Below are 16800 nucleotides of genomic sequence, written 5' to 3'. Positions count from 1 at the left end.
AAAAAAAAAAAAAAAAAAAAAAAATAGAAACTAAAAACTTTGCAACGGAAGAGTATGTACTTCCAGTGAGTATGGAGTTTTCAGGAGAAGGATCATGATACCGTAGAATCGTTTAATTTTCCGGTTTCTTCTGTTTCCGCGCGCTCTTATATTCTCTTTTAATAAAGTTTCGTTTTATGAACAGATACTGTTGAGCAGTTCCCGAACAAAGTATCACTTCATAGAAACGTTATCCTTCGTGTAGAAATTTAATTAACGTCATTGGGGCGAACAGACAACTTGATTGATATTCCTCGTCGTAGCTTTTCAAGAACTTTGTATCAGTTTTATCGCCCCATTACCGGAAATATTGATTTCACGCGTTCTTTGTAAAAATGTGAGGTTTTTAAATAAAAGCTTATCCACAGCACTGGCCTGGATGGAAGAGCTTGCGTGCTGAAAGCTCTGTGCGAGGCCGCCCAGAGGAACCCTTCGGATCTTGGGAAAGGGAGCCTGGTTCAAGAGCTATTGCACGCCATCTTCACGTGAGTATCTTATTTAATTCATCTCTGTCAACTTGATATTTTATGGTTCTGGATAATGTCTATATAAATATATACATTGTTTCATTAAGCACTTGAAATCTTCACTTTAAAAATACTTTGTACGACATTTCTATAAAAAGTAGATCGATAATGGCTATCGAAACTGCAGTTCATATTCATAATTGTATTAATAGGAAATGCAGCGTATGAATGTGACACGAAGCAGCGATAACGTATAGTAATTACATCGTTAATATTCATTGAAGTATTTACGTTAATATTAAGCGAAATACTGAATCGCGAAAAAGGCGGATGTCCTGTGTGTACGTGCTTCTATTGCACGTAATAACTACTAGTATATTTAATGACAAGGTAGATCGATCTGACTAATTCGAACAGTTACTAAATCGTAGCGACTATGAGACTGAAACGTCTGGCTGGTCGGCATATAATCAATTAAAGGGATTAATCAAGCGAAACGATTGAGTTACGAATGATGCCGGATCCATGAAATCGGTTAACCACCATTTGACGAACCGATTTAGCTACTCCAAATAGATCACCATCATCACCGTGTTCCATTTCCAAATCATATCCTATCGTTACTATCCACTGGTATCCTTATAAAATATCAGCCGAAAATATTACTCTTAAATTTCATTCACTCAAATTACCGATTGTTCGTGAGATATTAGAATGGTCTATAAGTCGTCCAGTTTTTGTGTTATTACATTTAGATACCACCAAGTTTGTGCCATATATTAAAATGAAATATATGATAAATACGAATAATAATTTTGTCAACAATCGCGACATATTTTTACTTCTTACAAAAAAGATTATTGACAACTAGTCAAAGCTTCACACACCTAGCTTTCCACTTTTCCACAGATAAAACAAAAATCCAACACCTAAACGTATTTACAAGATAAGAGAATTATCTGTCTCGGGTAACTTTCATAGAAAGAAGCAGATCGAGGACGTCTGAAATCGAAGCCGGTGTTCGTTCGACGAGGCAATCTCGTCTCGTCAGTTCCATTCGGCTACCTTAAAATCCTATTTTCCTTTCTTACAGGTTGCCTAGGGACGGCGGGCGTTTCGAACGATCGGAAGATCAAGCTTACGAGCAGGCGCACCAGAGCGGACAGGATTGCGGCCATCTTTATCCGACTTGCCGTCACTCCATTTACGAGCTCGAATTCTAAGGCCAAAGTAACCAGGAATTGAACGCATTCGTATGCGTGTGCAAACGTTGACCGCGTTTCACTGGTGGACTTTTCCTGGCTGCTCGCCCGTTCCACGCTGATTTTTCAACCTGAACCACACCACCACATAATCTTCCGTTCTCGACGCAACTTAGTCCGCATGATTGTGCAACCAACTTGCGTGGATCTTTTGTCTTGCCTGCAATTTTGTGCCCAGTGCGAAGGACAGTCTTCTCGGACAAACAGGATGTTCTCGGATATGATTGGTGCTTGGGTAAATTTTTGAATGTAGAATGTAGAATGTACGTGTCTTGTATTTAACTTAGATTCCTCTTGGCTAGTTTTGTTAATAGAAGAAATGAATAAAGAGACAGTTGCGCCTCCTTAAACAACCTGTAAATTCATAGTCAAGTAATATTTGTGGTAATAGTTTTGTACTTTTGAATATGAAACCTTCACATTCAGAAATGCGATTTAAATGTTGTTGCTGTCCCTTTGTTATAAATGATATCGATAGTTGAAGAGAGACATACTTACTTTCACATGACGAACATTGTTATTCAGAATTTTCTTCTGTTAAAGACACCTCTTCGAGTTTTGAAGATCATCGACATCTTTTAGATGGGATGGATATTTCTTAATACACCTACCAGTGCATTATTCAATTCTTTATGAGAAAGTATTAAAGTAAAGTCACAGTATCTTGTGTTTATATCTTCTTTTATCTTGCAATAATTAACGGATAATTTCAGAGAAAGTGAAAAGAAATATTCTGTTCTAACGCGAGACAAAGATTATTAAAGCTTTGCGGAAATAATTTGTAACACGCAGTTCTAGTACAACTAAGGTACAGGCTCAGTCCTAAGTGATATTTGGAACAAAGACTGTGCTTTACTAATCGCGGTATTTAAAAAGAGGAGCTTGGAATTAACGAGCAAAGCTGCATGTTTATACCCATAATTCTATCGTTTCTCTTATTTTTAATCGAATTAAAATGCTTTAAATGGTCCATTTTTCTTTTCCTCAATATTCTATGCGGTTCATTCGACGATTTCGCGGTTGAATTTCAAAGATTTCACGGTCGATCTTTCGTCGATTGTATATTTCATTTGTATATCGCGGCGAACGTCACCGTTGTCGACGACACGTAATTCGTTTTGCATTAACAAAATGGTGAACCGAGTGACCGCGGATTTATAGTTCATTTTGGTAGAGTGGTGCCGCCGGGAGCCCGTCATTCTCAACTCTTTTGTAAACGGGCCGGACGGAAAAATAAAAGGAAGGAAAAGAAAAATGGAACAGAACGAAAAAAAGGCGAAACCTGCGTTATTTAAATGTCCAATATTTAACCAGCAAATATAACGACTAAACGCATTCGTGACGTTTTTTTCTTTTTTTTTTTTTTATGGTGTTAACCCAAGTACATCGCACGTAGAACACTAGTTCCAACGAAAGAATCAAAATTTCCGCTCGATTCCCTCGAGTAAAATAACTTTATCGCTGTAGTCCACTTTTTCACTGTTACTTTAATCCGATTTATGTAGACTTTCATATGGATTTTGTTTTAAAGACTGAGGAGGGGGATAAGGTTTCGACGATAACAGAGAGATGGAGAGAGATAATTAAACGCATCCATAGCAATTTGTAAACGCATTAACCTTCCAATTATGCAATTTCCAATGTTTATGTAATTCACACGAGCTTTAATGGCGAATCTGAGGTAGCAAATTATTTTTAGTATTAATTGAAACGTTGTAATATCGCGTAAAGAGCATGATTCTCGTATCGTCAGGTCGATGTAGGTACAGCTGAGTCAGTTGTACAATGCATTCGTTGGAACCATCGAGATAGGATTCGAATGGAATCTTGTTTTCGCCGTCCCTTTTCCAATTCAATAAAAAGGAAGGGTTGGATAAAATTATATTCACTTTTAGAAAGTAAAAGATGTATCCTGCCTAATATGAAAATGCTCCATCAATGAAGTTTGAAGCCATAATATACATTCTGTCCTTGCTTTTTGTCAGAGGATCCTCTATGTTCTTTCACAAAAACCTCTGAAGAAAATTGGACCAAGAACGTCATTCTATGAACCTGTTGTTGAAACTCATTTTTAAAAATTAAAGATTGTTCGCCAGGAAATTAAACTTTGATGATCTGTAACAAAGGAATGAAAATGAGATACGTCGCTTCGTTAATAGAAAAATCTTTTTTTGAGTTATCCTTAAAATTCAAATTGGCAAAGTATAGCACAGTGGGCGTACGTAGTGACGTGTATACTAAATAGTAAAACGCACAATACTGTTGCTATATCTTTTGCAAAAGTCAGGTCCCAATATGGTGCCATGTGTGATGTGAGTGGATTTTATTCGAACAATGAATAAGGTTTTCTTTTGCTACACATGGAATGTTACCGACAATGAGAACAAAAGCATTAGCACTATCGCCTGCACACACAAACACGCACACACACACAAATGAAATGTAAGTATTCTCAACATCTTTTAATAGACAATTTAAAATAGTTTTTCGGCTTCACAGGAAGATAATAAATGTAAGTTGTAATTATGTCTTGTTACAAATCGAATAAAGTATGCCAATAGACCATGAACGATATTGTATATAAGATGAAAATAAAAACAATTACCTACGTCTATATGTGAGTATAATCTATACAATGTCAATAATTTATCTGATTTTCTACGCTGGTTTATCATTTCTTCCTCTTTATAAAATTCCTATCGTGACAAGTTTCATTATTTTTTAACGGCGATCCGAAAAGAAACCGCATCGCTCATAGAACGACCTAATTTAGATTGGTTCTACGAGGATGTTAAAAGGAGATTACTACAATTATGAAAAAAACGCTAATCAAAATGGCAAAGTCCGAGTAATTCGCGACAACTCAGAACGATACACGGCAATACTACGGCAAACCTTGATGCTCTGTCGAAAGGAGCGAGAGGAAGAATTATATCGCGGTCATGAACAAATTCGCAATTCTGTACAGCTTGAACGGTGGCCGGTTCCAATTATATTTTTGGCCAGCGATTCCAGTGTGAAATTTCACAATTTCCTCGTCGAAAAGAGGGACGCCAATGCCCATCGTTCTAATTACTTAGCGAGCTCGCGAAACGATGATCCGGCGTGATCTTTCCTTCATTTTTATTAATCCCTCCTGGCCGCGGATCGTATCGCGTAATTTATTTTCGCCCGCCAGTAGCCGCGCGACGCCACGCCACGCAGAGCGGACAAGCTCTTTGCTCGTTGCACTAGGTCCGCTATTTATGCGAACGATATCGGCGAAAATCCATTTACGTTATTCATTCAACGCGGCCTGCTCTTGTGCGCCGATGTCGATTAATATTTAACGGCCACGCTTTTTATATATTATATTTCGCTTCTCGTAATCTATGTCGAAAATATAGATTACGCGAGCTTTTTCAGCGCGAGAATCCTCCTCTTTGCCTATTTGGGTTCTATGGTCTGCTGTCATAATTAAAGGAAAGCACGAAAGACAAGGGATGTAAGAGCGATAGAGGGGATGGATAGAAAGGGTGTGGTTCGTTCAGGGTTTCTTAATCAACTGATAAATAATGATACGTAATAGCAATCTAAATGTTTTTCTCTAAACATAAATTTATTGCGCTGAAAGGAAACAGAATAGAGAAAGTCCGAGGTAATCGAAAATAATTGGCGATAACTTGTATCATATATTTATAAATTACTTGATGAATCTTATTGAGATATATTTAATTTTGTGTGCTACAGCGGATCAGCCGCGCAGTAGTGTTGTACATGCATGTGCGCGACTACGTGTGTGAGTATGTATGTGAGTATGCGCGTGCGCAGCGTCTCGTAGAAGAAAAGAATATCACTGTTCCGTGTGTATGGTAAAAGTGAGACTGGAAGAGTGCTGAAACACGTGTAATGGGTATCCATGTATATCGTATAAATCATATCTTAAATAAATACAAAACTATTTTATTATCATCTCTATACGTAATGAAAGTGTTTCCTACATGTTACGCCGGGCAACTCTCTGCCTGGCCCAGGTCACACACCGCGGGCCAGACGGACACTAGATGTCCGCTCTTCCGTACGGCGTACCCTCAATAGCCTTAAGCACCCGTCATAAACCCGAGTCACTTGCCTACTAAGGTCCTTCAGACCCAACAAATGTCTTTTCTAAATCAGTTTCCAAAGACTATTGTTTACTACGGCTTGACACGGGGAAGTTAGTTTTTCTCACGTACGATGCTTCCTACTAGCAACTTTCTATCGAGGGCGGTTAAGACCCTTCCTAGTCCACCAACCTTCGTTTGTCCAATCCGAGGCAATGTATACTGCCCTCACTTCCTGACCTAAAATGGCATGAACAAATCCGATGATCCCGTGCGCTAGACACACCCATCACTAGCTTTCCTCCGACACAGCATCATCACTCAACTTCACTTCTTCTACATCGTTGGAAAAGTCAACTACTAAGTCTAACGCTAATGCCTATCGGAGCAGTCTAAGCATAACGCGAGAGTCGATCTCGGTATTGTCGAGCATACATTTCCTCTTCTAAATATCTTATAGTGCCACGTCCACTAATACATTAAATCCAATTATAAGAGCTCTGCTCTAACGTACATATCTATCTTATCTTCGTGCGATAAGTGATTATCTATCTATCTATGCTCATCAGTGTAATCTAAGTGTTGGAAATATATAATTTATAATTCTGTGAATCACAGTGTTATACAAACTCAATCACCCCTATTATCTCAACGGAAATCAGGGGATCGATCAAGTCGTGGTGTCGATTGTTATAATCGTAACGGGAATTTACGACTCCCGTTGACGTCTCTCCTAGCGACTACGTCTCCCCGCGATTGGTCGAACAAACACTACATATCTATTTCGGCGATTACGATCCACAAATCTCAACAAATCTTAACCAAATTATTTGTAATAACTAGCGACTCAAGTAGCGAACGTCTTCTTGCAAAATGTGTCCACAGCGCCTATTATTTATATTTACTATACACATTCCGTCATGGGAATGTTAAAAAGGTGTATCCGTAGAAGATAGGTAACATACGATTTCCAAGAATGCATTCTTCGATGTGTATTCCTTTGCAACGAATTGCAGATTTCGACAAGCGCGTAAGAAGCTGGGAAATTCGCAAATCTTGAGAACCAATTGTTTATTGTTTTCATTATTTTAAATTAAATTTATCATTGGATTATGGAAATTAATCATTGGATCAGTAACCAATGATTAAAGACGATACTTTCGACAAGAAAGAGAACCTTCCGATCATTCCCATGGAAAAGTTAATAATACACTTCGTATCGTACTGTTCTTTTCGAAACATTCGAGCAAGTTCGCTGTAAATCTTGCGAGTGAAGTTTCGGGTACGAAGATTCGGTGGAACTTTCAACAAGTTGACACTTTTTCGAGATTAATCTTCCGTTAAGTAGATCTTCCCAGAGAGCCACCGTATCCCAACAGAGTAATTTATCTGCGAGAGATTGAAAAACGTAGTTTAGGGACAGAATCTCTTCTACGGTTAGTTGTCCCATAGTCCCCTCCGAGACACAATATCGTTGGAACACAGTTCCTTAAATACGCTAGTCCATGTCGGGCAGTAAAAAGTATATTCAGGGCTAGTTAAAATCGAGCACGATCGTACTGCTACATTTTAACGGCTAATTTAAGGCGATTTAACGATGCCGCCTTAAACTGTCCCGCTAAACGACCGCGGAACGGTCTAACCACCATTACCCGTCATTATATCATCCGGCATTTCGAGTCACTTAACGTCTCCTTTGAAGCAAGGAACACGTTTACCGATTTCTCCTGCGTTGACCGAAGCAATTGCGCACTGTTTAACGAACCACCAGACACTATGTGTCTCTTGTTTTTTATACTCTGCACCGAACTTTTGTATTCTAACGTTTTAGTCTCCGGCGAGTGGACGAAGGGAGAGGAAATGAGGAATAAAAGCGTCGGAAGGTCGAAGAGAGAGTTCGAGGGCGAGTACCTAGTGTTTCCGGAAGGCAGCAACATTCAAGTGAGTCTACTTCTTGATGAAACTTCCCGATTATCCTAGAACATCGTTACTTCCCTTTAATAACATCGTGGAAAACTCGGTTACAACGTTACATCCTGTGAATCACGCATACACGTCCGTTCTTGGCCGCATCTTAACTGGATAAGTTGCCGGAAGTTGCGCTGTAAACGATGCTCTGATAATTTCTAATAAGCGGGCTGGCCTGAAGCTGGCTGCGTATCGGCCGTGAGTCCTTTAGCTTCGTGTGTTCGGATGTTCCCATGGAAAATTCAAGCGCTAAAAGGAGCTGAAAGCAGCTTCTCCTTGGAGCGTCGGTAATTGGGTGAGATGAATTGTTGATAGGAACGGAAATTCGAATGCGGGCTAACGTTTAACAATCAATAAAGCGTCGGCGTGACACGGTGAACTTTGACACGGTGGACCATCCTCCTCCACACTTTGCCGTTTCATTGCGTGCATCTTTCCTCGCCGATAAAACTTCATTGCTTCCCATTCATCGGAGCCACATTTTATCGACGAACGAACCACTTTTTTCCATTTACCAATTGCTGTCGGCATCTTCTCACTCCAGAAATTACATCCACGTCTCATCCTCTACCTGACCACAGGTGTGTTTCTCCATTTCATCTTAAACAACTTGGCAAATTTCGAGCTGGGTGTTGCATCTAACATCCCAAAAATGTCCGTTTCTGCCCACAATGTTTGCCCGTATCTAAACATGCAGTGTGTCTTTATATGTCAGCGAAATTGCTGAAACGTACTTTGGATCAAATAGATGGAAAAAGTTTATACGAATCCGTGATATATTACAGAATAAAGGAGATATTTTAAGAGATAAAAGAATCTTCTTTCCAATTCAAATTTTTGTTCCTTTGTCATCGAGATTACTTACTTTTTTGATATTAGATTCGAAAAACACATATCTTCAACACTTTATAGAAAATATATAGCAATAATTGGGTTACGTATGATGACATTTAAAATGTATAATTTATAATATATCAAATATATCTAATAGCATGCCCGAGTCTCTCCGCACTGTAAAAGAATTAAGGTATAGTTATTACGATTTAAAACTTCACGTAGTCATGTGAATAATAACTGATACCTGAGTCAGTAATAATTTCGTTAGGAAAGAAAGCAAGAAAAGTTTAACGCTATGAAACCGAAAATTCTATTCTATAAATTGTACACGATGGATATGGCTCCTTTCAAGCTTTGTAACTCCGTAGTAAGCCATTTTCAAATACAAGTTCATATAAATCTTTTTCGTCTATTCATTCTACTCAATATGCATTAATTTCACACCAACCTCTGTAGAGACATTTCGTAAATCCCCAAAGAAATCATCAAATCAGACTTGCACGTATCTCTCGAAAGAAATCATTCAATGGCCGATGTCAAACGTTCGATCGTGCGCAGCTGGTGTATTGCATGACCATCTCTACCTACGCGAAGCCTGAGGGATTGTTCACCATCGGATTGACGGCTGGCCAGGCATGGGAGCTGCCCTCGAAGAGCACGCTGTCGAACACGTTCGGGGATTACCATCGTCGAAGCAGAAGGCAACTGTACCATAAGATGGAGCTTCTTTTGGGAAGGTAAGTGGCGGGAGAAAAGGAGAAGGAAGGAAAGAAAAAAGAATTTCTTCCGTTTTCTGTCTACCCGTCTGTCTTTCCGGCCTGACGAGGCTTTCTCGAGCCCTTTGCACGCTTCGCCGCCCGATTTTCGTGCGATGAAGAATTCCAGACAAGTTTGTCGGTCGTTCCGTGCAGTCCGCTCGAACGATTCCTGAATCCACGAAGGGATCAAAGAGTATTATATTTACGAAACCCTTTGCTGGCTTTTGCAACGTGCATCTGCGCCGGTTTACCAATTTTCTTGCTGACTCCTGGAAACGTGTTTTTCCTTTACAATTTTTTAATGAATTTGCTCGCGGAAATTTTTCCACTCGAAAATATCGATCTGAAAATTTCGAGGTTCTCTGATTAATGGAGAATGTAATCGTGAGTTTCTTTTAATCGATTATTTGACGAGAACATTTAAGAGCTCTTTTAATAGATTTCTGCAAATCGGAAAGATGGCATTCGAGAAACACTCGCGACCTTGTTTCTTTAATCGATCCTTTGACAATAGCTTTTTCTAGATTTTGTTCCTGGTGACTTTTCCCAATCGAAAGGTTTAGATTTGGGAAATTTTTAGCCTTCCTGCTAAACAAAGAATATATACGCGAGTTCCTATTCGAGAATCCCATAAGGGGGATGATTGTTTCGATGTAAATCACCGATTGTTAACGCGCTGTTCTGAAATAGCTTTAACTTATTTTCACTGATAACAGAGCGACAAGGAAAGCTCTTAACGAAGTTGGTCGATGTAGATTCGATGCGCTTTTACGCTCGCCGCGGTCACTTAGATAGCAATTTGGATATCGTGGCGCTCTTCCAGAACTTGGTGCCGCCCTACGAAATTAAATCCTCGACTATACGAGATTGTGAAGGATATCGAAAACGCGATTAAATCGCGATCTTCAAAGGGGATACTGGCAAAGGGCGCCATGCATTTACAATTAACCCGATCATCTAGAACGATGCTAGTCACTTTTCTATTTTATCAGTGAACAAGGCGATACATAACTTTATTTAACGATACAATATTTATCGTAGCGTCTTATATTGTAAATATTATACAAGAAATTTTAATGTAGCCAACTTATACGTAGAATGATAAAAAAGCAATGTATCATCGAAGCTTATATAAAATATAATTATTGTATTACCTGTTCATTAAAATTTCCCATAAAAGGATTCGAACGATTGCTCACGCTGTCTGTTACGATTTGAAACTTCTACATATGAGCCATATCGAATAGAAATCAGAATTGAGCATTATTCGAATGAAATATTTAAGGGGGTATTCTAGTCTAGAAATTTGCAAAACTCGAAAAATTTTGTTTTTCAAAGTTTCCAAAGTTTAGACATTCAAGAATATGCCCTTAAAAGGATTTTTCAAAATGTCAATTATTTTATGAGTTACAGCCATTTTTGTGACGTGGCATTTCCACCAGTCCGACCGGAACAAATGAACAGTAGACGGTAGACGTTGTCCAAGTAAACTTGTCTCAAAACTTTAAACGCGTTTTTCCCGAAACTACATTTTCGAGTTGGCGTGCACGATATCTCAAGTTCTAATGAACCAATTTATTTGAAATTTGGTGTGAATATTCTTTATACATTCCTCTATCGCCTCAACCATGCTCAGATCAAAATTTTTAATTTTACTATTTTTAAACAGTACGGAATTGCCAAAAAAAACATGCCAAAAAGGAAAAATTTTTTCAAACGGCCGCCATTTTGTGAAAAAATATTGTTTTGACTTTTTCAAGGTCCATGCTATAGCCGCATCTATACTAATTAAGAATCCGTTCGGCTTTATTGCCTCAGATGACCAGAAGGGTTGAAATCATACATGCCAGGACACCCTTTTTTTTTACCACCACCCATTTTGCCAGCTCATAACTTTGTGAATTTTGAGTTTTTTTCGGTGAATTTTTTACGTAATCTTAAAATATCAATAAACAAATGCTAAAAAGAATTCATGCCTCTAGACTAGAATACGCCCTTAAAAATTAATTATTTAATTCTGATCACTTAGACCATGAAAGACCTGGTACTTTTTATTTACACTATTCGCCTGTTATTCTGTTAATATTCATCTCCATTAATCTGCAGGTAATTTCCATGTAAGCTGCCCATGGAAGCCGGTTTTACTTGCTTTGGTATTGTCTTGCCCCCACGAAAGGCAAGTCTTTCTTGCAGCGGCGTTCGAAGGGTTCGCGTCATTGTTCCTTTCCCCAGAGGGCCTGTTCGTTGTCGGCCCTGGCTAAAGAGGCGTTCTGGATGCAAAACAATTCCGCGGTCTCGAATTTTTACTGTCGATAGAGCCGACCTTCTCCACAGCCACTTGTCCGATTCTCGCCGGATAATCGCGAAAAACGACAACGAGAAGCGAGGGAGGGTTAAGTGGCCGGCTCTCGAGCCAGGTGCTCTTTTTCCTCTCTCCTCGTCGTCAACAAACGTTGACCCACGAAAATGGCGGAAGGCGATCGCGAAACGTCAACCGATGCAACCTTCTCTGCTTTTCAGCTGGCTCAAAGCTCTCTATTTCCCTTTTTACGTCTCCCTTTCTCTTTCTCTTATTCCACCTCGACTACCGTTTCAGCTCTTTGGACGCGTCCAGAAGAAGCTGACGGACGGAACAAAGCACGGCGCTGCCAAACTGAGCTTTCGCCGTTCGTTTCTCTGTCGATGGAACGGAGGGAAGAGAGAAAGAGAGCGAGGGTGGTGAAAGAGCCGTAGGTTTTTGGCGGACGGTCCGCGATTGTGCGGTTCTGAATCGCGTTAACGATAAAGCGGCTCCTTTCTTCGTGCTTCGAGCCTTAGCTTGGAATTTCGACCAGCGAACGAACGAACGAGGCATCAGAGAACGTGGCTCGCTTTGTTTCCCCGCGAATAATGCTGCCTTAGACGTGTGATTGTGCACGAAACCTTAAGAAGTCGATTGAGCTGGAACTCGAGGGTCGATCGGCCGAACCTGAAGCTGCCGTTGATCCATTCGCCAATTGTTTCGATGTTTAGAATCCGCGTGAAAGTCTTCGAGTCATAAATGCCACGCGATTCCATTCCGATATTTATCCAAGAGCATCGCTTTTGTATCTTAAACCTTTCATCCCTGTTAGAGTTCGACGTTAGTCTAGATTTATGGCAAGAGACTATTTTCGAGACACAGATTTAGTTTTTCCATCATCTGGCTGTCGATATTCGAACGTTACGTGACTTGATACTGTCTCCGTCCTAAGTTGAAACGCTTTTCAGTTTTCTTCGGTTCTGAAACCCATTACCTGACATTTCGAAACCGAAGGAAACTAAAGTATCATATCATATTCTTTACGCGATGCTTAATTATTTCTCGTTTAATCTAAGCTAAAGTAAATAAATTAGAAATTAAAATTAAGAAATGCTTAGTCATTAGAACTTCGTATATTTCAACAGATTTACAAAAATTTTAATAAGTATCATTTTGAAGCGACTTGTATCGGTAAGCGAATCGAGCGCTGAAAACATATCCGACAGCGTTCCGGTGTTGACAGACGTCGCAGATTTCTCCGGATAAGCGAAAGGGGTGCATTACGCGGAAGCGTAACTGGAAAGAAGGCGTTATCGATCGATTAAAACAGCCGTTCGACGCAACGGCGAGTCGTCGCGCGGTCGAGCATCGCGTGTTGCTTGCATAAATATCTTCGATTGCCCGATATTGGTAACCATTTGTCAAGCTGGTGTATCGGAGTTCGGCGCGACGCCGACAAATGGTAGTCAAGATTAATTTTTATATTTATGCTCGTTTCATTTACTGCCTGCCGCGTTTCCAAATCGATTTCTCGTTCGTTCGCCTCGTTACCGGCTTCCAACGTTTCGCCCCTAGAGACAATAAATACGCATGGTGAATCGGTAAACTGTCACAGGAAATGCTGTTCCAGCGTCGTTGAAAATTATTTTCCCGACACGTTTATCCTACCCTTGATCGTGCAAGATGCTACGTGGCAACGAATTTTCTGATCGCAAGGACAGCGTAGATATTCAGTTGCACTTGATCGCTGTTCCATTGTTCTCGAAGCTGGCTGCTGTTAACCGGATGCACACGTAGCTTCAAGCAAGCTTCTCTCGAAGGTAATGCGAGCGAACGACAACATCGACTGCATTAATTTTAATAGCAACCTCGGTGTTTCGAATATACGGTGCGATGATTACAGAAGAGATCTCGATGTCTTCGGCAAAGATTATCGTTTACGGTCGGAGGTACAGGGTGATACAAAATTAACACGGTCATTGAACTTCGATACTTGATGGGGACCAGAAATTGCATCCTTCGAAAGTTTCATTCGATAATTTTTTTACGGTTTCCGAGAAACATTTTGTACATATATTTCCACTTGTATCACAAAACATTGACAGATGCTCAACTAAAAAATAAATATCTTACATCGATTGATACCACAGTTGCCTCTAAAATCCTCCAAATTTGAGTCACCTGACACAGCTCGACTTTATCTCGAGATTCGCAGCAGGTTGCAGTGCACAGCGTGGCGAGTGTACAGCATCGGATTATCCGAATCTTAATAGGAAGGTCGTGGTGCTTTATGTATAATCGGCAGTATTTACTCGCGGGGAAAACGGTGGCAAGGGCGAGGTTAGCTGGAAAGGGCGGAGAGAGAGCGGTTGTAAACGTTCGCTGGTTTACACCGAGCCACTTCGTGCTCGGCCAGTATCAAGGCACGATGGTATTATTGCGAACTTAATGAATAGACCGCCGACTCACGGACAGCCAAGCGACGATAACGAGCCTGATAATGATAAACGATCCGTGTGTCCCTTTAACCACCCTCTAACCATCCTCTCTTGTTCTATCGTGCAAGCCAAGGCAAAGATGGAAAGGCCTGCGTCCTGAAGGCAATCTGCAACGCCTCTAGAAGGAGTCGGAGGGAGATCGGGAATGGCCATTTCCTCGCAGAGATCATGCACGCTGTGTTTTCGTGAGTATATTGTAACGTTTAAGTTAATAAATAATTTGGATTTCGTCGGTCCCCTTAATGAAGCAGATAAAACTTAAATCGCTTAAATACATTTGTTATAACGCCGAGAGGATCGATCAGTCAGCCGTTGATCGAAAATGGAAGATCACACGGGGCGAAGTGCGATCGACGGAGGAAGATTGATCGAGGTAACATCGAACAGCAAAGAGATGACGGACCAAATGGAAAACGCTGATTAATCAAACGTTGATCGGCGCGAGGGAAAGTGAAAACGTCGAGAAGGTGACGACCAGAGTGAGCACTGGTGAATGGTTAAACGATGATTAGCAAAAAGATTGATTAAGGAGGAATATCGAGAAGCCGGTAAATAGCGGAAGATGAAGAAAATGAGATGCGTTGATTAATCGTGGATTGATCGATGAAGGAAACACCGAGTGGACAAACTGAACGGAATATAATTTTTCTTAACCATACTCGGCTTGAAGAAAATAAAGGAAAAAGAGGACGTACACGAAGTGATAAAAGATGGAAAGAAGTTAACGAAGATACGAGGGGAAGGAGATGACGGATGCATTCGCTATCAAAGTGTCGTCGTGTTCACGTCTTTCGTGAAGTTATCCTGAAGAAGCAGCTCGAAGCTGGCAGCATGACGGTCGCGTTACACTTTTTCGATAACACGTTGAATTTATTCATGACATCCGGTGTGACGTTTAACGTCGTCATCGGACCGGCTGCATCTAGGAAAAGTTCGAAAGCCCGCCGAGGCTCGTGCAATTCCTTTCCACAACTTTTCCCGTCGTTCCGTTTTAATAATCGTTATGAAGTTTCCGGCGCGGCAAAAATCAGCGAGCTCTTCCACGGCCCCGAGGCCAGCCAGCTTGTTGTTCTATCCGGAAGAAGACTAGTTCGTGGTGTTGCTTCTGATAATTACCAAGGTGGTGCGAAATGTTCGAACTTTCCTAGATATTTCCGGGTCGTTTCGATTAGTTTCGAATTTCACGGAGCTAAAAGGCGAGCCATAAAAAGGCTAATCCTTTAGGCTTTTACGACCCGGCGTCTTCTTCGACTTCTCGTTCTCGTGCAACTTCTCCTTCGGACGATTACGCGCGAATACTTTGTAGATTATTTACTCATCAAGATATACTCTTTCCTCCCTTTAATAATTACTCTCGCTCGCGCTGCACCGATAATTCAGCGAAGTTTCCTCGTTTCAGGTTACCAGCGAGCTACGACAACACTGATTCAATGACCGAGTACGAGAGAGCTTACTTCCTAAAAGAGAATTGCAACGAAGCGCAGCGGAGATGTCCGGATGTGTTCTAAGAGAGAACGAAATCCTTCTTCTTAATTTACCAAATAACCATGCCGAGGCTATGGTGTCCAAAGAGGTTGCTCGAAGACACTCGAGTTACATTTAATTACGTACACCGCCCAATGGCCGTACCTTGTGCACTGGCTATTAGATTAACGTCGAGAGCTTGCAAGTGAAACTAATCACAGTGTCATTATAATATTTTCATCTGTTTATAAGTAATGCGAATATATGGAAATTATGTATCGACAATAGTGTTTGTTAGAAATCTAATGAAACTTTGCGTCGTTGATCAAATACAAATTCTATCACGAAGATATGGAGTATACGTTGCACCGTTCTTGTGTCACAAGCCTTTTTGAAATAATATTCTTGTTTACAATCGTTTACACTTTCAAGGCTTGTAAAATATTGCTTTATGAAACGAGAAATCAGGTTTTACTCCAACGGCTATGCTCTGCAGAATGATCGGTCAATTTGACTGTTACTGGTATAAGTAGCCATGATACAAAATCACTTTCATTCTAAATGAATAAAACAAAATAAAATTTTTTTATTTTAATATTTTTAGCTATCCCTGCAAAAGTTATTACATCATTGCGGAGAAAAAAATATAACATGAAGTAGGAATTGTAAAATAAAGTTGTCAAATCAGTCATTTTGACTGGCGTGGTAGTTCTAGCGTTAAGACTTAAACGATGAAATAGCCGATAATTTGTTCTCTTGATTATGTTATATAATTTATTATATAATTTAATTATAGTATTTATTATTTAATTATATTATATAATTAAAATAATAAAATTTCGTAGAAGCTAAATACATGATTATTAACACATACGATATATTAACATTACGATGAGTATTTTTACAATGTTGAAGTCAATGAAAAAATACAGATATGTGTATATAAAATATTTTCAAAAACCAAATAAAAGTATAAGTTTGGTTACATGTTTATCATCGATTGACTGTACTGAATCTTAAAATTATTGCTTTATAAAAAAAAATAGGAATTATAATTTAATTCCTTTCTCTATGGTCTTCGTTTGGTGAAAACGGATACTTACATCTAACTACAACAAAGCTACTCAAGTTCTTTTCGAACATC

At 39.8% G+C, this 16800-nt stretch overlaps 2 protein-coding genes across 2 annotated transcripts in view; both read left to right on the top strand.

Annotated features, from left to right (window-relative positions):
* The window catches only part of LOC100744795, a 5187-nt gene extending 3162 nt beyond the window's left edge, over positions 1-2025 (top strand). The window contains exons 3-4 of the mRNA XM_003485794.3: positions 408-524; positions 1600-2025. Coding sequence (XP_003485842.1) covers positions 408-524; positions 1600-1729 — 247 coding nt within the window. The 3' untranslated portion in view covers positions 1730-2025. The remainder of the gene's footprint in view (positions 1-407; positions 525-1599) is intronic.
* Positions 2026-7528: 5503 nt separating this feature from the next.
* On the top strand, positions 7529-16015 carry LOC100745399. Its single transcript, XM_003485718.4, has 4 exons — positions 7529-7791; positions 9214-9392; positions 14261-14377; positions 15592-16015. Exons 1-4 carry the CDS (start codon positions 7627-7629, stop codon positions 15698-15700), a joined length of 570 nt encoding a protein of 189 aa, XP_003485766.1. The 5' UTR covers positions 7529-7626; the 3' UTR covers positions 15701-16015.
* The last annotated feature ends 785 nt before the right edge of the window (positions 16016-16800 follow it).

This window comes from Bombus impatiens, unplaced genomic scaffold (assembly GCF_000188095.3).
Source record: "Bombus impatiens unplaced genomic scaffold, BIMP_2.2 scf_0080, whole genome shotgun sequence".
NCBI lineage: Eukaryota > Metazoa > Arthropoda > Insecta > Hymenoptera > Apidae > Bombus > Bombus impatiens.
Note: the sequence above shows the minus strand (reverse complement) of the source record. Positions and strands in the feature narration are given on the sequence as shown.

What these genes read in the sequence shown, in the direction of transcription:
- LOC100745399 (XM_003485718.4), top strand. Translation starts at nt 7,627, where the DNA reads ATGTGTCTCTTGTTTTTTATACTCTGCACCGAACTTTTGTATTCTAAC. An exon ending in CGGAAGGCAGCAACATTCAA is followed by an intron (nt 7,792 to 9,213) that starts GTGAGTCTACTT and finishes GATCGTGCGCAG; the next exon opens with CTGGTGTATTGCATGACCAT. An exon ending in ATCATGCACGCTGTGTTTTC is followed by an intron (nt 14,378 to 15,591) that starts GTGAGTATATTG and finishes TCCTCGTTTCAG; the next exon opens with GTTACCAGCGAGCTACGACA.